General features: G+C 47.7%; 1 protein-coding gene across 3 annotated transcripts in view; it reads left to right on the top strand.

Annotated features, from left to right (window-relative positions):
- Nucleotides 1-22,768, top strand: part of camta2 (calmodulin binding transcription activator 2) — a 159,148-nt gene that overhangs the window by 115,540 nt on the left and 20,840 nt on the right. For all 3 annotated transcript variants that reach the window (XR_008761461.1, XM_055939155.1, XM_055939154.1), the window contains exons 17-19: nucleotides 5,544-5,998; nucleotides 13,923-14,104; nucleotides 15,643-15,847. Coding sequence is in view for 2 of the 3 variants with exons in the window: in XM_055939155.1 (XP_055795130.1) it covers nucleotides 5,544-5,998; nucleotides 13,923-14,104; nucleotides 15,643-15,847 (842 nt within the window). In the remaining variant the exon portion in view is untranslated. The remainder of the gene's footprint in view (nucleotides 1-5,543; nucleotides 5,999-13,922; nucleotides 14,105-15,642; nucleotides 15,848-22,768) is intronic.

Raw genomic sequence — 22,768 nt, 5'->3', positions numbered from 1 at the left:
AAAGTGGCTGGAGTTGAGTCAGTATGTTGGCAGCGGCCGCTAAATGTTAGTGGTGGCTGTTTAACAGTCTGATGGCCTTGAGATAGAAGCTGTTTTTCAGTCTCTCGGTCCCTGCTTTGATGCACCTGTACTGACCTCTCCTTCTGGATGATAGCGGGGTGAACAGGCAGTGGCTTGGGTGGTTGTTGTCCTTGATGATCTTTATGGCCTTCCTGTGACATCGGGTGGTGTAGGTGTCCTGGAGGGCAGGTAGTTTGCCCCGGGTGATGCGTTGTGCAGACCTCACTACCCTCTGGAGAGCCTTACGGTTGTGGGCGGAGCAGTTGCCGTACCAGGCGGTGATACAGCCCGACAGGATGCTCTCGATTGTGCATCTGTAGAAGTTTGTGAGTGCTTTTGGTGACAAGCCGAATTTCTTCAGCCTCCTGAGGTTGAAGAGGCGCTGCTGCGCCTTCTTCACGACGCTGTCTGTGTGGGTGGACCAATTCAGTTTGTCCGTGATGTGTACACCGAGGAACTTAAAACTTTCCACCTTCTCCACTACTGACCCGTCGATGTGGATAGGGGGGTGCTCCCTCTGCTGTTTCCTGAAGTCCACAATCATCTCCTTTGTTTTGTTGACGTTGAGTGTGAGGTTATTTTCCTGACACCACACTCCGAGGGCCCTCACCTCCTCCCTGTAGGCCGTCTCGTCGTTGTTGGTAATCAAGCCTACCACTGTAGTGTCATCCGCAAACTTGATGATTGAGTTGGAGGCGTGCATGGCCACGCAGTCGTGGGTGAACAGGGAGTACAGGAGAGGGCTCAGAACGCACCCTTGTGGGGCCCCAGTGTTGAGGATCAGCGGGGTGGAGATGTTGTTACCTACCTTCACCACCTGGGGGCGGCCCGTCAGGAAGTCCAGGACCCAGTTGCACAGGGCGGGGTCGAGACCCAGGGTCTCGAGCTTGATGACGAGTTTGGAGGGTACTATGGTGTTAAATGCTGAGCTGTAGTCGATGAACAGCATTCTCACATGGGTATTCCTCTTGTCCAGATGGGTTAGGGCAGTGTGCAGTGTGGTTGCGATTGCGTCGTCTGTGGACCTATTGGGTCGGTAAGCAAATTGGAGTGGGTCTAGGGTGTCCGGTAGGGTGGAGGTGATATGGTCCTTGACTAGTCTCTCAAAGCACTTCATGATGATGGAAGTGAGTGCTACGGGGCGGTAGTCGTTTAGCTCAGTTACCTTAGCTTTCTTGGGAACAGGAACAATGGTGGCCCTCTTGAAGCATGTGGGAACAGCAGACTGGGATAAGGATTGATTGAATATGTCCGTAAACACACCAGCGAGCTGGTCTGCGCATGCTCTGAGGACGCGGCTGGGAATGCCGTCTGGGCCTGCAGCCTTGCGAGGGTTAACACGTTTAAATGTTTTACTCACCTCGGCTGCAGTGAAGGAGAGCCCGCAGGTTTTGGTAGGGGGCCGTGTCAGTGGCACTGTATTGTCCTCAAAGCGGGCAAAAAAGTTGTTTAGCCTGTCTGGGAGCAAGACATCCTGGTCCGCGACGGGGCTGGTTTTCTTTTTGTAATCCGTGATTGACTGTAGACCCTGCCACATACCTCTTGTGTCTGAGCTGTTGAATTGCGACTCGATTTTGTCTCTGTACTGGGACTTAGCCTGTTTGATTGCCTTGCGGAGAGAATAGCTACACTGTTTGTATTCGGTCATGCTTCCGGTCACCTTGCCCTGGTTAAAAGCAGTGGTTCGCGCTTTCAGTTTCACGCGAATGCTGCCGTCAATCCACGGTTTCTGGTTTGGGAATGTTTTAATCGTTGCTGTGGGTACGACATCGTCAATGCACTTCCTAATGAACTCGCTCACCGAATCAGCATATTCGTCAATATTGTTGTTGGACGCAATGCGGAACATATTCCAATCCGCGTGATCGAAGCAGTCTTGAAGCGTGGAATCAGATTGGTCGGACCAGCGTTGAACAGACCTGAGCGCGGGAGCTTGTTGTTTTAGTTTCTGTTTGTAGGCTGGAATCAACAAAATGGAGTCGTGGTCAGCTTTTCCGAAAGGAGGGCGGGGGAGGGCCTTATATGCGTCGCGGAAATTAGTATAACAATGATCTAGGGTTTTTCCAGCCCTGGTAGCACAATCGATATGCTGATAGAATTTAGGGAGTTTTGTTTTTAGATTAGCCTTGTTAAAATCCCCAGCTACGATGAATGCAGCCTCAGGGTGTGTGGTTTCCAGTTTACAAAGAGTCAGATAAAGTTCGTTCAGGGCCATCGATGTGTCTGCTTGGGGGGGAATATATACGGCTGTGATTATGATCGAAGAGAATTCCCTTGGTAGATAATGCGGTCGACATTTGATTGTGAGGAGTTCTAGATCAGGTGAACAGAATGACTTGAGTTCCTGTGTGTTGTTATGATGATCACACCACGTCTCGTTAATCATAAGGCATACCCCCCCGCCACTCTTCTTACCAGAAAGATGTTTGTTTCTGTCGGCGCGATGCATGAAGAAACCAGCTGGCTGCACCGACTCCGTTAGCGTCTCTTGAGTTAGCCATGTTTCCGTGAAGCAGAGCACGTTGCAATCCCTGATGTCTCTCTGGAATGCTACCCGTGCTCGGATTTCATCAACCTTATTGTCAAGAGACTGGACATTGGCGAGTAGTATGCTAGGGAGTGGAGCGCGATGTGCCCGTCTCCGAAGCCTGACCAAGAGACCGCTACGTTTGCCCCTTTTACGGCGTCGCATAGGGTCCCCGGCTGGGATCAGATCCATTGTATTGGGTGGAAGGCAAAACACTGGATCCGTTTCGGGAAAGTCACATTCCTGGTTATAACGATGGTGAGTTGACGTTAATCGTATATTCAGTAGTTCCTCCCGACTGTATGTAATGAAACCTAAGATTACCTGGGGTACCGATGTAAGAAATAACACATAAAAAAACAAAATACTGCATATTTTCCAAGTAACGCGAAGCGAGGCGGCCATCTCGGTCGGCGCCATCAGCATTTGTGGGTTCGATTACAGGCTCAAAATGGCTAGAAACAAAGAACTTTCTTCTGAAACTCGTCAGTTTATTCTTGTTCTGAGGAATGAAGGCTATTCCATGTGAGAAATTGCCAAGAAACTGAAGATCTCGTACAACGCTGTGTACAACGTTAACAGTGAAGAGGAGACTCCGGCATGTTGGCCTTCTAGGCAGAGTTGCAGAGAAAAAGCCATATCTCAGACTGGCCAATAAAAGAAAAGATTAAGATGGGCAAAAGAACACAGACACTGGACAGAGGAACTCTGCCTAGAAGGCCAGCATCCCGGAGTCGCCTCTTCACTGTTGACGTTGAGACTGGACAGAGGAACTCTGCCTAGAAGGCCAGCATCCCGGAGTCGCCTCTTCACTGTTGACGTTGAGACTGGACAGAGGAACTCTGCCTAGAAGGCCAGCATCCCGGAGTCGCCTCTTCACTGTTGACGTTGAGACTGGACAGAGGAACTCTGCCTAGAAGACCAGCATCCCGGAGTCCCCTCTTCACCGTTGACGTTGAGACTGGACAGAGGAACTCTGCCTAGAAGACCAGCATCCCGGAGTCGCCTCTTCACTGTTGACGTTGAGACTGGACAGAGGAACTCTGCCTAGAAGGCCAGCATCCCGGAGTCGCCTCTTCACTGTTGACGTTGAGACTGGACAGAGGAACTCTGCCTAGAAGGCCAGCATCCCGGAGTCGCCTCTTCACTGTTGACATTGAGACTGGACAGAGGAACTCTGCCTAGAAGGCCAGCATCCCGGAGTCGCCTCTTCACTGTTGACGTTGAGACTGGACAGAGGAAGGTTGGAAAACCGTGTTATGGACAGACAAATCTAAGTTTGAGGTGTTCGGATCACAAAGATCAACATTCGCAGAAATAATGAAAAGATGCTGGAGGAGTTGACGCCATCTGTCATCATGTTGGAGGCAATGTGATGGTCTGGGGGAGCTTTGGTGCTTGACGCCATCTGTCATCATGGTGGAGGCAATGTGATGGTCTGGGGGAGCTTTGGTGCTTGACGCCATCTGTCATCATGGTGGAGGCAATGTGATGGTCTGGGGCTGCTGTGGTGGTTGATGCCATCTGTCAAGCAGGGTGGAGGCAATGTGATGGTCTGGGGGAGCTTTGGGGTAAAGTGGGAGATTTGTACAGGGTCAAAGGGCTCTTGAAGAAGGAAGGCTATCACTCCATTTTGCAACGCCATTCCATACCCCGTGGACGGCGCTTAATTGGAGCCAATTTACTCCTACAACAGGACAATGACCCAAAACACAGCTCCCAACTATGTAAGAACTATTTAGGGAAGAAGCAGTCAGCTGGTATTCTGTCTATAATGGAGTGGCCAGCACAGTCACCGGATCTCAACCCTGTTGAGCTGTTGTGGGAGCAGCGTGACCGTGTGGTACGTAAGAAGGGCCCATCAATCCAATCCAACTTGTGGGAGGTGCTTCAGGAAGCATGGGGGTGAAATCTCTTCAGATTACCTCAACAAACTGACAACTAGAATACCAAAGGTCTGCAAGGCTGTAATTGCTGCAAATGGAGGATTCTTTGACGAAAGCAAAGTTTGAAGGACACAATTATTATTTCAATTAAAATCATTATTTATTACCTTGTCAACGTCTTGACTATAATTCCAGTTCATTTTTCAACACATTTCATGTCTGTTTTCATGGAAAACAAGGACATTTCAAAGTGGTGCCAAACTTTTGAACGGTAGTGTACCTACACACACACGTTCTTTAGTCTATGTGTATTTGAATACTTTTTATTCTGTCTGTCTGTCTGTCTGTCTGTCTGTCTGTCTGTCTGTCTGTCTGTCTGTCTCTGTTGTCTGTCTGTCTGTCTCTGTTGTCTGTCTGTCTGTCTCTGTTGTCTGTCTGTCTGTCTCTGTTGTCTGTCTGTCTGTCTGTCTCTTGTCTGTCTGTCCCTGGTGTCTGTCTGTCTGTCTGTCTGTCTGTCTGGCTGGCTGTCTGGCTGTCTGGCTGTATGTCTGTGTCTGATTGTCTGTCTGTCTGTCTGTCTGTCTCTGTTGTCTGGCTGGCTGGCTGGCTGTCTGGCTGGCTGTCTCTGTTGTCTGTCTGTCTGTCTCTGCTGTCTGTCTGTCTGTCTGTCTGTCTGTCTGTCTGTCTCTGGCTGGCTGGCTGTCTCTGTCTGTTTGTTTGTCTGTCTGGCTGTATGTCTGTCTGTCTGTCTGTCTGTCTGTCTGTCTGTCTGTCTGGCTGGCTGGCTGGCTGGCTGGCTGTCTCTGTCTGTCTGTCTGTCTGTCTCTGTCTGTCTGTCTGTCTGTCTCTGTCTGTCTGTCTGTCTGTCTGTCTGTCTCTGGCTGTCTCTGGCTGTCTCTGGCTGTCTCTGTCTGTGTCTGTCTGTCTGTCTGTCTGTCTCTGGCTGTCTCTGTCTGGCTGGCTGGCTGTCTCTGCTGTCTGTCTGGCTGTCTGGCTGGCTGGCTGTCTCTGTTGTCTGTCTGTCGTCTCTGTTGTCTCACTCTCTCTTTCTGTCCCCCTCTGTCCCCCAGGTCTGAGTTCGTCCAGTAGTATTCCCTCCCCCTCTCTCTCCCTCCCCTCCCCATCTCTCAGCTCAGCCTACTCTAGTGGGTCTGTACCCCTCTACAACCCTCCTGACCCAATGGATACCTCCCCATCCTCCCCCTCTCTCTCCCTGTCCTCCCTCCCCCTCTCCCCATCCTCCCCCTCTCTCTCCCTGTCCTCCCTCCCCCTCTCCCCTCCCTCCCCCTCTCTCTCCCTCCCTCTGCCGGTATGGGGCGAGGCCTGTGGAGGTTGTGAAGCTGGGGACTCTAGTTTGAACGCTGGGCCCATGGACTACGAACCGGCCTCTCCCCCCTCCCCTCCCGGACCTCCACACTCACACACACCCCCCCGTCGCTCACACACACACACCTTCGAGGAGCAGGTGAGCTTCAATGAGAACGCAGAGAACGAGGAGGAGTTCCTGCCTGCTGAGGTGTTACAGGTCAGACACACACACATTAATACACACACAGACACACACACATTAATACACACGCAGACACACACACATTAATACACACGCAGACACACACACATTAATACACACACAGACACACACACATTAATACACACGCAGACACACACACATTAATACACACGCAGACACAGACACACACACATTAATACACACACAGACACATTAATACACACACAGACACAGACACACACACATTAACACACACGCAGACACACACACATTAATACACACACAGACACATTAATACACACACAGACACACACACATTAATACACACACAGACACACACACATTAATACACACACAGACACACACACATTAATACACACACACACACACTGTATCCCAACTTGTGATAAATAATAAAGTTTACCAGTTTCATTTAAGGACAATAAATTGACAGCTGTGTCATATAAATGGCAAAATAGTTGGGAAGAGATTTTTGACTTCTTCCTCTTCTTCTCTGCTGTGAGGAGGCAGAGTCATTAGACCATTTGTTTTGGGACTGTCCGTATGTAGCTCGTTTTTGGTCCCAGGTCCAGGAACGGCTGGAGAATTGCAACATTAACCTGGAGCTAACCCTGTAGATATCACTACTGGGAGACATTAACCTGGAGCTAACCCTGTAGATATCACTACTGGGAGACATTAACCTGGAGCTAACCCTGTAGATATCACTACTGGGAGACATTAACCTGGAGCTAACCCTGTAGATAGCACTACTGGGAGACATTAACCTGGAGCTAACCCTGTAGATAGCACTACTGGGAGACATTAACCTGGAGCTAACCCTGTAGATATCACTACTGGGAGACATTAACCTGGAGCTAACCCTGTAGATATCACTACTGGGAGACATTAACCTGGAGCTACTGGGAGACATTAACCTGGAGCTAACCCTGTAGATATCACTACTGGGAGACATTAACCTGGAGCTACTGGGAGACATTAACCTGGAGCTAACCCTGTAGATATCACTACTGGGAGACATTAACCTGGAGCTAACCCTGTAGATATCACTACTGGGAGACATTAACCTGGAGCTAACCCTGTAGATATCACTACTGGGAGACATTAACCTGGAGCTAACCCTGCAGATATCACTACTGGGAGACATTAACCTGGAGCTAACCCTGTAGATATCACTACTGGGAGACATTAACCTGGAGCTAACCCTGTAGATATCACTACTGGGAGACATTAACCTGGAGCTAACCCTGTAGATATCACTACTGGGAGACATTAACCTGGAGCTAACTCTGTAGATATCACTACTGGGAGACATTAACCTGGAGCTACTGGGAGACATTAACCTGGAGCAAACCCTGTAGATAGCACTACTGGGAGACATTAACCTGGAGCTAACCCTGTAGATATCACTACTGGGAGACATTAACCTGGAGCTACTGGGAGACATTAACCTGGAGCTAACCCTGTAGATATCACTACTGGGAGACATTAACCTGGAGCTACTGGGAGACATTAACCTGGAGCTAACCCTGTAGATATCACTACTGGGAGACATTAACCTGGAGCTACTGGGAGACATTAACCTGGAGCTAACCCTGTAGATATCACTACTGGGAGACATTAACCTGGAGCTAACCCTGTAGATATCACTACTGGGAGACATTAACCTGGAGCTACTGGGAGACATTAACCTGGAGCTAACCCTGTAGATATCACTACTGGGAGACATTAACCTGGAGCTAACCCTGTAGATATCACTACTGGGAGACATTAACCTGGAGCTAACCCTGCAGATAGCACTACTGGGAGACATTAACCTGGAGCTAACCCTGCAGATAGCACTACTGGGAGACATTAACCTGGAGCTAACCCTGTAGATATCACTACTGGGAGACATTAACCTGGAGCTAACCCTGTAGATATCACTACTGGGAGACATTAACCTGGAGCTACTGGGAGACATTAACCTGGAGCTAACCCTGTAGATATCACTACTGGGAGACATTAACCTGGAGCTAACCCTGTAGATATCACTACTGGGAGACATTAACCTGGAGCTAACCCTGTAGATATCACTACTGGGAGACATTAACCTGGAGCTAACTCTGCAGATATCACTACTGGGAGACATTAACCTGGAGCTACTGGGAGACATTAACCTGGAGCTACTGGGAGACATTAACCTGGAGCTAACCCTGCAGATATCACTACTGGGAGACATTAACCTGGAGCTAACTCTGCAGATATCACTACTGGGAGACATTAACCTGGAGCTACTGGGAGACATTAACCTGGAGCTACTGGGAGACATTAACCTGGAGCTAACCCTGCAGATATCACTACTGGGAGACATTAACCTGGAGCTAACCCTGCAGATATCACTACTGGGAGACATTAACCTGGAGCTAACCCTGTAGATATCACTACTGGGAGACATTAACCTGGAGCTACTGGGAGACATTAACCTGGAGCTAACCCTGTAGATATCACTACTGGGAGACATTAACCTGGAGCTAACCCTGTAGATATCACTACTGGGAGACATTAACCTGGAGCTCTGGGAGACATTATCCTGGAGCTAACCCTGTAGATATCACTACTGGGAGACATTAACCTGGAGCTACTGGGAGACATTAACCTGGAGCTAACCCTGTAGATATCACTACTGGGAGACATTAACCTGGAGCTAACCCTGTAGATATCACTACTGGGAGACATTAACCTGGAGCTAACCCTGTAGATATCACTACTGGGAGACATTAACCTGGAGCTAACTCTGCAGATATCACTACTGGGAGACATTAACCTGGAGCTACTGGGAGACATTAACCTGGAGCTACTGGGAGACATTAACCTGGAGCTAACCCTGCAGATATCACTACTGGGAGACATTAACCTGGAGCTAACTCTGCAGATATCACTACTGGGAGACATTAACCTGGAGCTACTGGGAGACATTAACCTGGAGCTACTGGGAGACATTAACCTGGAGCTAACCCTGCAGATATCACTACTGGGAGACATTAACCTGGAGCTAACCCTGCAGATATCACTACTGGGAGACATTAACCTGGAGCTAACCCTGTAGATATCACTACTGGGAGACATTAACCTGGAGCTACTGGGAGACATTAACCTGGAGCTAACCCTGTAGATATCACTACTGGGAGACATTAACCTGGAGCTAACCCTGTAGATATCACTACTGGGAGACATTAACCTGGAGCTCTGGGAGACATTATCCTGGAGCTAACCCTGTAGATATCACTACTGGGAGACATTAACCTGGAGCTACTGGGAGACATTAACCTGGAGCTAACCCTGTAGATATCACTACTGGGAGACATTAACCTGGAGCTACTGGGAGACATTAACCTGGAGCTAACCCTGTAGATATCACTACTGGGAGACATTAACCTGGAGCTACTGGGAGACATTAACCTGGAGCTAACCCTGTAGATATCACTACTGGGAGACATTAACCTGGAGCTACTGGGAGACATTAACCTGGAGCTAACCCTGTAGATATCACTACTGGGAGACATTAACCTGGAGCTAACCCTGTAGATATCACTACTGGGAGACATTAACCTGGAGCTAACCCTGTAGATATCACTACTGGGAGACATTAACCTGGAGCTAACCCTGCAGATATCACTACTGGGAGACATTAACCTGGAGCTAACCCTGTAGATATCACTACTGGGAGACATTAACCTGGAGCTACTGGGAGACATTAACCTGGAGCTACTGGGAGACATTAACCTGGAGCTAACCCTGTAGATATCACTACTGGGAGACATTAACCTGGAGCTACTGGGAGACATTAACCTGGAGCTAACCCTGCAGATATCACTACTGGGAGACATTAACCTGGAGCTAACCCTGTAGATATCACTACTGGGAGACATTAACCTGGAGCTAACCCTGCAGATATCACTACTGGGAGACATTAACCTGGAGCTAACCCTGTAGATATCACTACTGGGAGACATTAACCTGGAGCTAACCCTGTAGATATCACTACTGGGAGACATTAACCTGGAGCTAACCCTGTAGATATCACTACTGGGAGACATTAACCTGGAGCTAACCCTGTAGATATCACTACTGGGAGACATTAACCTGGAGCTAACCCTGTAGATATCACTACTGGGAGACATTAACCTGGAGCTACTGGGAGACATTAACCTGGAGCTAACCCTGTAGATATCACTACTGGGAGACATTAACCTGGAGCTAACCCTGCAGATATCACTACTGGGAGACATTAACCTGGAGCTAACCCTGTAGATATCACTACTGGGAGACATTAACCTGGAGCTAACCCTGTAGATATCACTACTGGGAGACATTAACCTGGAGCTAACCCTGTAGATATCACTACTGGGAGACATTAACCTGGAGCTACTGGGAGACATTAACCTGGAGCTACTGGGAGACATTAACCTGGAGCTAACCCTGTAGATATCACTACTGGGAGACATTAACCTGGAGCTAACCCTGTAGATATCACTACTGGGAGACATTAACCTGGAGCTAACCCTGTAGATATCACTACTGGGAGACATTAACCTGGAGCTACTGGGAGACATTAACCTGGAGCTAACCCTGTAGATATCACTACTGGGAGACATTAACCTGGAGCTACTGGGAGACATTAACCTGGAGCTACTGGGAGACATTAACCTGGAGCTAACTCTGTAGACATCACTACTGGGAGACATTAACCTGGAGCTACTGGGAGACATTAACCTGGAGCTAACCCTGTAGATATCACTACTGGGAGACATTAACCTGGAGCTAACCCTGTAGATATCACTACTGGGAGACATTAACCTGGAGCTAACCCTGTAGATATCACTACTGGGAGACATTAACCTGGAGCTAACCCTGTAGATATCACTACTGGGAGACATTAACCTGGAGCTAACCCTGTAGATATCACTACTGGGAGACATTAACCTGGAGCTACTGGGAGACATTAACCTGGAGCTAACCCTGTAGATATCACTACTGGGAGACATTAACCTGGAGCTAACCCTGTAGATATCACTACTGGGAGACATTAACCTGGAGCTAACCCTGTAGATATCACTACTGGGAGACATTAACCTGGAGCTACTGGGAGACATTAACCTGGAGCTAACCCTGTAGATATCACTACTGGGAGACATTAACCTGGAGCTAACCCTGTAGATATCACTACTGGGAGACATTAACCTGGAGCTAACCCTGTAGATATCACTACTGGGAGACATTAACCTGGAGCTAACCCTGTAGATATCACTACTGGGAGACATTAACCTGGAGCTACTGGGAGACATTAACCTGGAGCTAACCCTGTAGATATCACTACTGGGAGACATTAACCTGGAGCTAACCCTGTAGATATCACTACTGGGAGACATTAACCTGGAGCTACTGGGAGACATTAACCTGGAGCTAACCCTGTAGATATCACTACTGGGAGACATTAACCTGGAGCTACTGGGAGACATTAACCTGGAGCTAACCCTGTAGATATCACAACTGAGAGACATTAACCTGGAGCTAACCCTGTAGAAATCACTACTGGGAGACATTAACCTGGAGCTACTGGGAGACATTAACCTGGAGCTAACCCTGTAGATATCACTACTGGGAGACATTAACCTGGAGCTAACCCTGTAGATATCACTACTGGGAGACATTAACCTGGAGCTAACTCTGTAGATATCACTACTGGGAGACATTAACTTGGAGCTAACCCTGCAGATAGCACTACTGGGTGATCGGAAAAGTAGTCAATCGATCAATAATATAATAATACTTTTAGCAAAAAAAGTTATCTTTAATTTACAATCTGTACAAACTATGAGAATAGAAAGGTTCAGAACTTTTGAAAAATATAAATAAATAGATTGGTATTCAAAGATAGACGGGAGGGGTTGAGTGGAGCTAAAGAGTGTGAGGAAAAACAAACAAAAGATAACTATTGTAAAATACTTTGTGTCCGTAAAATGTACATTGTCTTTGGAAAGTATTCAGACCCCTTGACTTTTTCCACATTTTGTTACGTCACATTTTGTTACGTCACATTTTGTTACGTCACAGCCTCCAATCAAATTGTAGAAACATTTCAGAGGTCATCAATGGAAACAGGATGCACCTGAGCTCAATTTCGAGGTTCATAACAAAGGGTCTTAATAATTATGTAAATAAGGTATTTCTGTTTTTTATTGTTAATACATTTGCAAAAATATATTTAAAAAAAAATCTCCCTTTGTCATTATGGGGTATTGACTCATTATGTGGTATTGAGTCATTATGGGGTATTGACTCATTATGGGGCATTGTGTCATTATGGGGTATTGACTCATTATGGGGTATTGACTCATTATGGGGTATTGAGTCATTATGGGGTATTGACTCATTATGGGGTATTGAGTCATTATGGGGCATAGTGTCATTATGGGGTATTGTGTCATTATGGGGCATAGTGTCATTATGGGGTATTGACTCATTATGGGGTATTGTGTCATTATGGGGCATTGAGTCATTATGGGGCATAGTGTCATTATGGGGTATTGTGTCATTATGGGGCATAGTGTCATTATGGGGTATTGACTCATTATGGGGTATTGTGTCATTATGGGGTATTGAGTCATTATGGGGCATTGAGTCATTATGGGGTATTGACTCATTATGGGGTATTGACTCATTATGGGGTAGTGTGTCATTATGGGGTAGTGTGTCATTATGGGGTAGTGTGTCATTATGGGGTATTGTGTCATTATGGGGTATTGTGTCATTATGGGGTATTGTGTCATTATGGGGCATAGTGTCATTATGGGGTATTGACTCATTATGGGGTATTGACTCATTATGGGGTATTGACTCATTATGGGGCATAGTGTCATTATGGGGTATTGACTCATTATGGGGTATTGACTCATTATGGGGTATTGACTCATTATGGGGTATTGTGTCATTATGGGGTATTGACTCATTATGGGGCATAGTGTCATTATGGGTTATTGACTCATTATGGGGTATTGAGTCATTATGGGGTATTGAGTCATTATGGGGTATTGTGTCATTATGGGGTACTGTGTCATTATGGGGTATTGTGTCATTATGGGGTATTGAGTCATTATGGGGTATTGACTCATTATGGGGTATTGACTCATTATGGGGTATTGACTCATTATGGGGTATTGACTCATTATGGGGTATTGAGTCATTATGGGGTATTGAGTCATTATGGGGTATTGTGTCATTGTGGGGTATTGAGTCATTATGGGGTATTGAGTCATTATGGGGTATTGAGTCGTTATGGGGTATTGAGTCATTATGGGGTATTGAGTCGTTATGGGGTATTGAGTCATTATGGGGTATTGAGTCGTTATGGGGTATTGACTCATTATGGGGTATTGACTCATTATGGGGTATTGAGTCGTTATGGGGTATTGAGTCATTATGGGGTATTGAGTCGTTATGGGGTATTGTGTCGTTATGGGGTATTGAGTCGTTATGGGGTATTGAGTCATTATGGGGTATTGAGTCATTATGGGGTATTGAGTCGTTATGGGGTATTGAGTCGTTATGGGGTATTGTGTGTAGATTGATTATATTTTATCTTTATTTAATCTATTTTAGAATAAGGCTGTAACGTAACAAAATGCCTGAATACTTTCCTTTTATATTACTCCAATTAGGGGAGTGGTGGTAGGGTTAGGGGTAAACAGATTTAAAAAATAAATATATATGTATATATATGGGGGATTGGAAATGATGCAGACAAATCCATTGATGTACTCTAGTCTTTCTGCAGTATTAAAGCTGACCCCCCCCATAATGTTTCAGAACATTATGTGACTAATGTAATATTTGGGAATGTGGAACACTCCTGTTAGCATTGTCGTTTTGCCCCCAGGTTGACATGGCAACGTTAGCAGAACAGATCATCGAGGCGACTCCTGAGCGAATCAAACAAGAGGAATTGTCCATGGGGGCGGAGTCACCGCTCAGGGAGAGGCGGGACAACACGGTGATACCCGACACCATGCCTTGGTTGGCCACTTACCTGGACACTCACACACACTCCTCTCTGTCGAGGTACACACACACACACACACACACACACACACACACACACACACACACACACACACACACACACACACACACACACACACACACACACACACACACACACACACACACACACACTCCTCTCTGTCGAGGTACACACACACACACTCCTCTCTGTCGAGGTACACACACACACACACACACACACACACACACACACACACACACACACGCCTCTCTGTCCAGGTATTTATTTTTATTTCACCTTTATTTAGCCAGGTAGGCTAGTTGAGAACAAGTTCTCATTTACAACTGCGATCTGGCCAAGATAAAGCAAAGCAGTGCGACACAAACAACATCACAGAGTCAGACATAAACAAACACACAGTCAATAACACGATAGAAAAATCTATATACAGTGTGTGCAAATGTAGTAAGAGTAGGGAGGTAAGGCAATAAATAGACCATAGAGGTGAAATAATTACAATTTAGCAATTAAACACTGGAGTGATAGATGATGATGTACAAGTAGAGATACTGGGGTGCAAAGGAGCAAAATTAATAATTAACAGTATGGGGATGAGGTAGTAGGGTGGGCTATTTACAGGTGCAGTGATCTGTGAGCTGCTCAGACAGCTGGTGCTTAAAGCTAGTGAGGGAGATATGAGTCTCCAGCTTAAGAGCTGAGATAAGGCGGGGCTTTACCTAAGAAAAACTTCCTACTATCTACCAATCAACTGTTTTAGTAACCGTAGAACATAAAGACCATCTACCAATCAGCTGTTTTAGTAACCGTAGAACATAAAGACCATCTACCAATCAGCTGAATGAGTGTCTCTACTAGATGTTCCCCCCCCCCACTATACCTGAATGAGTGTCTCTGCTAGATGTTCCCCCCCCCCACTATACCTGAATGAGTGTCTCTGCTAGATTTGCCCCCCCCACTATACCTGAATGAGTGTCTCTGCTAGATGTGCCCCCCCCCACTATACCTGAATGAGTGTCTCTACTAGATGTGCCCCCCCACTATACCTGAATGAGTGTCTCTGCTAGATGTTCCCCCCCCACTATACCTGAATGAGTGTCTCTACTAGATGTGCCCCCCCACTATACCTGAATGAGTGTCTCTGCTAGATGTGCCCCCCCCCCCCACTATACCTGAATGAGTGTCTCTGCTAGATGTGCCCCCCCCCCCACTATACCTGAATGAGTGTCTCTGCTAGATGTGCCCCCCCCCACTATACCTGAATGAGTGTCTCTGCTAGATGTGCCCCCCCCACTATACCTGAATGAGTGTCTCTGCTAGATGTGCCCCCCCCACTATACCTGAATGAGTGTCTCTGCTAGATGTGCCCCCCCCACTATACCTGAATGAGTGTCTCTGCTAGATGTGCCCCCCCCACTATACCTGAATGAGTGTCTCTGCTAGATGTGCCCCCCCCACTATACCTGAATGAGTGTCTCTGCTAGATGTGCCCCCCCCCCCCCCCCCCAGAACCCCGGCCCTCCAGATGTTCCACAGCATCTAACCAGCGGTGTGTGTGTGTGTGTGTCTCTACTAGATGTGTGTACCCCCCCTCCCACCTCAGTACCCTGGCCCTCCAGAGGCTGCGGCCCCCCAGTAGTGCGGCGTGGGCGGAGTTCCTGAACGCCTCGGCCAATGGGAGGATGGAGAGGGACTTTGCTCTGCTGACTCTGACAGACTCTGAGCAGAGAGAACTGTATGAGGCTGCACGCATCATCCAGAACGCCTTCCGACGATACAAGGTACACACTGGAGGCAGGAGCAGACACTGTGTCAGACGATACAAGGTACACCATATACACACTGGAGGCAGGAGCAGACACAGTGTCCGACGATACAAGGTACACCATGTACACACTGGAGGCAGGAGCAGACACCGTGTCAGACGATACAAGGTACACCATATACACACTGGAGGCAGGAGCAGACACCGTGTCAGACGATACAAGGTACACCATATACACACTGGAGGCAGGAGCAGACACAGTGTCCGACGATACAAGGTACACCATGTACACACTGGAGGCAGGAGCAGACACTGTGTCAGACGATACAAGGTACACCATGTACACACTGGAGGCAGGAGCAGACACTGTGTCCGACGATACAAGGTACACCATATACACACTGGAGGCAGGAGCAGACACAGTGTCCGACGATACAAGGTACACCATGTACACACTGGAGGCAGGAGCAGAAAAATGTTGATGATTTAAATATACTCCATACCTGTACGATAGATAATGTAAATATACTCCATACCTGTACGATAGATAATGTAAATATACTCCATACCTGTACATAAGATAATGTAAATATACTCCATACCTGTACGATAGATAATGTAAATATACTCCATACCTGTACGGTAGATAATGTAAATATACTCCATACCTGTACGGTAGATAATGTAAATATACTCCATACCTGTACGGTAGATAATGTAAATATACTCCATACCTGTACGGTAGATAATGTAAATATACTCCATACCTGTACGGTAGATAATGTAAATATACTCCATACCTGTACAGTAGATAATGTAAATATACTCCATACCTGTACGGTAGATAATGTAAATATACTCCATACCTGTACATTAGATAATGTAAATATACTCCATACCTGTACGGTAGATAATGTAAATATACTCCATACCTGTACGGTAGATAATGTCAATATACTCCATACCTGTACAGTAGATAATGTAAATATACTCCATACCTGTGCAGTAGATAATGTAAATATACTCCATACCTGTACATAAGATAATGTAAATATACTCCATACCTGTACATAAGATAATGTAAATATACTCCATACCTGTACGGTAGATAATGTAAATATACTCCATACCTGTACAGTAGATAATGTAAATATACTCCATACCTGTACATAAGATAATGTAAATATACTCCATACCTGTACATAAGATAATGTAAATATACTCCATACCTGTACGGTAGATAATGTAAATATACTCCATACCTGTACTGTAGATAATGTAAATATACTCCATACCTGTACGGTAGATAATGTAAATATACTCCATACCTGTACAGTAGATAATGTAAATATACTCCATACCTGTACGGTAGATAATGTAAATATACTCCATACCTGTACATTAGATAATGTAAATATACTCCATACCTGTACGGTAGATAATGTAAATATACTCCATACCTGTACGGTAGATAATGTCAATATACTCCATACCTGTACAGTAGATAATGTAAATATACTCCATACCTGTGCAGTAGATAATGTAAATATACTCCATACCTGTACATAAGATAATGTAAATATACTCCATACCTGTACATAAGATAATGTAAATATACTCCATACCTGTACGGTAGATAATGTAAATATACTCCATACCTGTACAGTAGATAATGTAAATATACTCCATACCTGTACATAAGATAATGTAAATATACTCCATACCTGTACATAAGATAATGTAAATATACTCCATACCTGTACGGTAGATAATGTAAATATACTCCATACCTGTACAGTAGATAATGTAAATATACTCCATACCTGTACATAAGATAATGTAAATATACTCCATACCTGTGCAGTAGATAATGTAAATATACTCCATACCTGTACAGTAGATAATGTAAATATACTCCATACCTGTACATAAGATAATGTAAATATACTCCATACCTGTACAGTAGATAATGTAAATATACTCCATACCTGTACAGTAGATAATGTAAATATACTCCATACCTGTACATAAGATAATGTAAATATACTCCATACCTGTACGGTAGATAATGTAAATATACTCCATACCTGTACAGTAGATAATGTAAATATACTCCATACCTGTACATAAGATAATGTAAATATACTCCATACCTGTGCAGTAGATAATGTAAATATACTCCATACCTGTACGGTAGATAATGTAAATATACTCCATACCTGTACGGTAGATAATGTAAATATACTCCATACCTGTGCAGTAGATAATGTAAATATACTCCACACCTGTACGGTAGATAATGTAAATATACTCCATACCTGTACGGTAGATAATGTAAATATACTCCATACCTGTACAGTAGATAATGTAAATATACTCCATACCTGTACGGTAGATAATGTAAATATACTCCATACCTGTACGGTAGATAATGGCTCTAGGCCACAAGCAACTGTCAATAACTAAAATACCATTAGTAGACCTAACAGTGTTCCCTGGGGACCTAACAGTGTTCCCTGGGGTCCTAACAGTGTTCCCTGGGGTCCTAACAGTGTTCCCTGGGGTCCTAACAGTGGGGTCCTAACAGTGTTCCCTGGGGTCCTAACAGTGGGGTCCTAACAGTGTTCCCTGGGGTCCTAACAGTGTTCCCTGGGGACCTAACAGTGGGGTCCTAACAGTGTTCCCTGGGGACCTAACAGTGGGGTCCTAACAGTGGGGTCCTAACAGTGTGGTCCTAACAGTGTTCCCTGGGGTCCTAACAGTGGGGTCCTAACAGTGGGGTCCTAACAGTGTTCCCTGGGGTCCTAACAGTGGGGTCCTAACAGTGTTCCCTGGGGACCTAACAGTGTTCCCTGGGGTCCTAACAGTGTTCCCTGGGGTCCTAACAGTGTTCCCTGGGGTCCTAACAGTGGGGTCCTAACAGTGTTCCCTGGGGTCCTAACAGTGGGGTCCTAACAGTGTTCCCTGGGGTCCTAACAGTGTTCCCTGGGGTCCTAACAGTGGGGTCCTAACAGTGTTCCCTGGGGACCTAACAGTGTTCCCTGAGGTCCTAACAGTGTTCCCTGGGGACCTAACAGTGTTCCCTGGGGACCTAACAGTGGGGTCCTAACAGTGTTCCCTGGGGTCCTAACAGTGGGGTCCTAACAGTGTTCCCTGGGGACCTAACAGTGTTCCCTGGGGTCCTAACAGTGTTCCCTGGGGTCCTAACAGTGTTCCCTGGGGTCCTAACAGTGGGGTCCTAACAGTGTTCCCTGGGGTCCTAACAGTGTTCCCTGGGGACCTAACAGTGTTCCCTGGGGACCTAACAGTGTTCCCTGGGGACCTAACAGTGTTCCCTGGGGTCCTAACAGTGTTCCCTGGGGACCTAACAGTGGGGTCCTAACAGTGTTCCCTGGGGACCTAACAGTGTTCCCTGGGGACCTAACAGTGTTCCCTGGGGTCCTAACAGTGTTCCCTGGGGTCCTAACAGTGGGGTCCTAACAGTGTTCCCTGGGGTCCTAACAGTGGGGTCCTAACAGTGTTCCCTGGGGTCCTAACAGTGTTCCATGGGGACCTAACAGTGGGGTCCTAACAGTGGGGTCCTAACAGTGGGGACCTAACAGTGGGGTCCTAACAGTGTTCCCTGGGGGTCCTAACAGTGGGGTCCTAACAGTGGGATCCTAACAGTGGGATCCTAACAGTGGGGTCCTAACAGTGGGGTCCTAACAGTGGGGTCCTAACAGTGGTCCTAACTCCCTCCCTCCCTCCCTCCTAAAGCTGATCTTATTCCCTCCCTCCCTCCCTCCCTCCCTCCCTCCCTCCTAAAGCTGATCTTATTCCCTCCCTCCCAAAGCTGATCTTATTCCCTCCCTCCCTCCCTCCCTCCCTCCTAAAGCTGATCTTATTCCCTACCTCCCTCCCTCCCTCCTAAAGCTGATCTTATTCCCTCCCTCCCAAAGCTGATCTTATTCCCTCCCTCCCTCCCTCCCTCCTAAAGCTGATCTTATTCCCTCCCTCCCTCCCTCCTAAAGCTGATCTTATTCCCTCCCTCCCTCCCTCCCTCCTAAAGCTGATCTTATTCCCCCCCTCCCTCCCTCCCTCCTAAAGCTGATCTTATTTCCCCCCCTCCCTCCCTCCCTCCCTCTCTCCCTCCCTCCCTCCCTCCCTCCCTCCCTCCCTCCTAAAGCTGATCTTATTCCCTCCCTCCCTCCCTCCCTCCTAAAGCTGATCTTATTCCCCCCCTCCCTCCTAAAGCTGATCTTATTCCCTCCCTCCCTCCTAAAGCTGATCTTATTCCCTCCCTCCCTCCCTCCCTCCTAAAGCTGATCTTATTCCCTCCCTCCCTCCCTCCCTCCCTCCTAAAGCTGATCTTATTCCCTCCCTCCCTCCCTCCCTCCCTCCCCCCTCCCTCCTAAAGCTGATCTTATTCCCTCCCTCCCTCCCTCCTAAAGCTGATCTTATTCCCTCCCTCCCTCCCTCCCTCCCTCCTAAAGCTGATCTTATTCCCTCCCTCCCTCCCTCCTAAAGCTGATCTTATTCCCCCCCTCCCTCCTAAAGCTGATCTTATTCCCTCCCTCCCTACCTCCCTCCTAAAGCTGATCTTATTCCCTCCCTCCCTCCCTCCCTCCTAAAGCTGATCTTATTCCCTCCCTCCCTCCCTCCCTCCTAAAGCTGATCTTATTCCCCCCCTCCCTCCCTCCCTCCCGCCCTCCCTCCCTCCCTCCCTCCTAAAGCTGATCTTATTCCCTACCTCCCTCCTAAAGCTGATCTTATTCCCCCCCTCCCTCCCTCCCTCCTAAAGCTGATCTTATTCCCTCCCTCCCTCCCTCCCTCCCTCCTAAAGCTGATCTTATTCCCTCCCTCCCTCCCTCCCTCCCTCCCAAAGCTGATCTTATTCCCTCCCTCCCTCCCTTCCTCCCTCCCTCCCTCCTAAAGCTGATCTTATTCCCTCCCTCCGTCCCTCCTAAAGCTGATCTTATTCCCTCCCTCCCTCCTAAAGCTGATCTTATTGCCCCCCTCCCTCCTAAAGCTGATCTTATTCCCTCCCTCCCTCCCTCCCTTCCTCCCTCCCTCCCTCCTAAAGCTGATCTTATTCCCTCCCTCCCCCCCTCCCTCCCAAAGCTGATCTTATTCCCTCCCTCCCTCCCTCCCTCCTAAAGCTGATCTTATTCCCTCCCTCCCTCCCTCCCTCCTAAAGCTGATCTTATTCCCTACCTCCCTCCTAAAACTGATCTTATTCCCTCCCTCCCTCCCTCCTAAAGCTGATCTTATTCCCTCCCTCCCTCCCTCCTAAAGCTGATCTTATTCCCTCCCTCCCTCCTAAAGCTGATCTTATTCCCTCCCTCCCTCCCTCCTAAAGCTGATCTTATTCCCTACCTCCCTCCTAAAGCTGATCTTATTCCCTCCCTCCCTCCCTCCTAAAGCTGATCTTATTCCCTCCCTCCCTCCCTCCTAAAGCTGATCTTATTCCCTCCCTCCCTCCCTCCTAAAGCTGATCTTATTCCCTCCCTCCCTCCTAAAGCTGATCTTATTCCCTCCCTCCCTCCCTCCTAAAGCTGATCTTATTCCCTCCCTCCCTCCCTCCTAAAGCTGATCTTATTCCCTCCCTCCCTCCTAAAGCTGATCTTATTCCCTCCCTCCCTCCCTCATAAAGCTGATCTTATTCCCTACCTCCCTCCCTCCCTCCTAAAGCTGATCTTATTGCCCCCCTCCCTCCTAAAGCTGATCTTATTCCCTCCCTCCTAAAGCTGATCTTATTCCCTCCCTCCCTCCTAAAGCTGATCTTATTGCCCCCCTCCCTCCCAAAGCTGATCTTATTCCCTCCCTCCCTCCCTCCCTCCCTCCCTCCCTCCCTCCCTCCCTCCTAAAGCTGATCTTATTCCCCCCTCCCTCCCTCCCTCCCTCCCTCCCTCCCTCCCTCCCTCCCTCCCTCCTAAAGCTGATCTTATTCCCTCCCTCCCTCCCTCCCTCCTAAAGCTGATCTTATTCCCTACCTCCCTCCCTCCCTCCTAAAGCTGATCTTATTCCCCCCCTCCCTCCCTCCCTCCTAAAGCTGATCTTATTCCCTCCCTCCCTCCCTCCCTCCTAAAGCTGATCTTATTCCCTACCTCCCTCCCTCCCTCCTAAAGCTGATCTTATTCCCTCCCTCCCTCCCTCCCTCCTAAAGCTGATCTTATTCCCTCCCTCCCTCCCTCCTAAAGCTGATCTTATTCCCTCCCTCCCTCCCTCCCAAAGCTGATCTTATTCCCTCCCTCCCTCCCTCCCTTCCTCCCTCCCTCCCTCCTAAAGCTGATCTTATTCCCTCCCTCCGTCCCTCCTAAAGCTGATCTTATTCCCTCCCTCCGTCCCTCCTAAAGCTGATCTTATTCCCTCCCTCCGTCCCTCCTAAAGCTGATCTTATTCCCTACCTCCCTCCCTCCCTCCCTCCTAAAGCTGATCTTATTCCCTCCCTCCCTCCCGCCCTCCTAAAGCTGATCTTATTCCCCCCCTCCCTCCCTCCCTCCTAAAGCTGATCTTATTTCCCCCCCTCCCTCCCTCCCTCCCTCCCTCTCTCCCTCCCTCCCTCCCTCCCTCCCTCCCTCCCTCCTAAAGCTGATCTTATTCCCTCCCTCCCTCCCTCCCTCCTAAAGCTGATCTTATTCCCCCCCTCCCTCCTAAAGCTGATCTTATTCCCTCCCTCCCTCCTAAAGCTGATCTTATTCCCTCCCTCCCTCCCTCCCTCCTAAAGCTGATCTTATTCCCTCCCTCCCTCCCTCCCTCCCTCCTAAAGCTGATCTTATTCCCTCCCTCCCTCCCTCCCTCCCTCCCCCCTCCCTCCTAAAGCTGATCTTATTCCCTCCCTCCCTCCCTCCTAAAGCTGATCTTATTCCCTCCCTCCCTCCCTCCCTCCTAAAGCTGATCTTATTTCCCCCCCTCCCTCCCTCCCTCCCTCCCTCTCTCCCTCCCTCCCTCCCTCCCT

This window comes from Salvelinus fontinalis, chromosome 11 (genome assembly GCF_029448725.1).
Source record: "Salvelinus fontinalis isolate EN_2023a chromosome 11, ASM2944872v1, whole genome shotgun sequence".
NCBI lineage: Eukaryota > Metazoa > Chordata > Actinopteri > Salmoniformes > Salmonidae > Salvelinus > Salvelinus fontinalis.
Note: the sequence above shows the minus strand (reverse complement) of the source record. Positions and strands in the feature narration are given on the sequence as shown.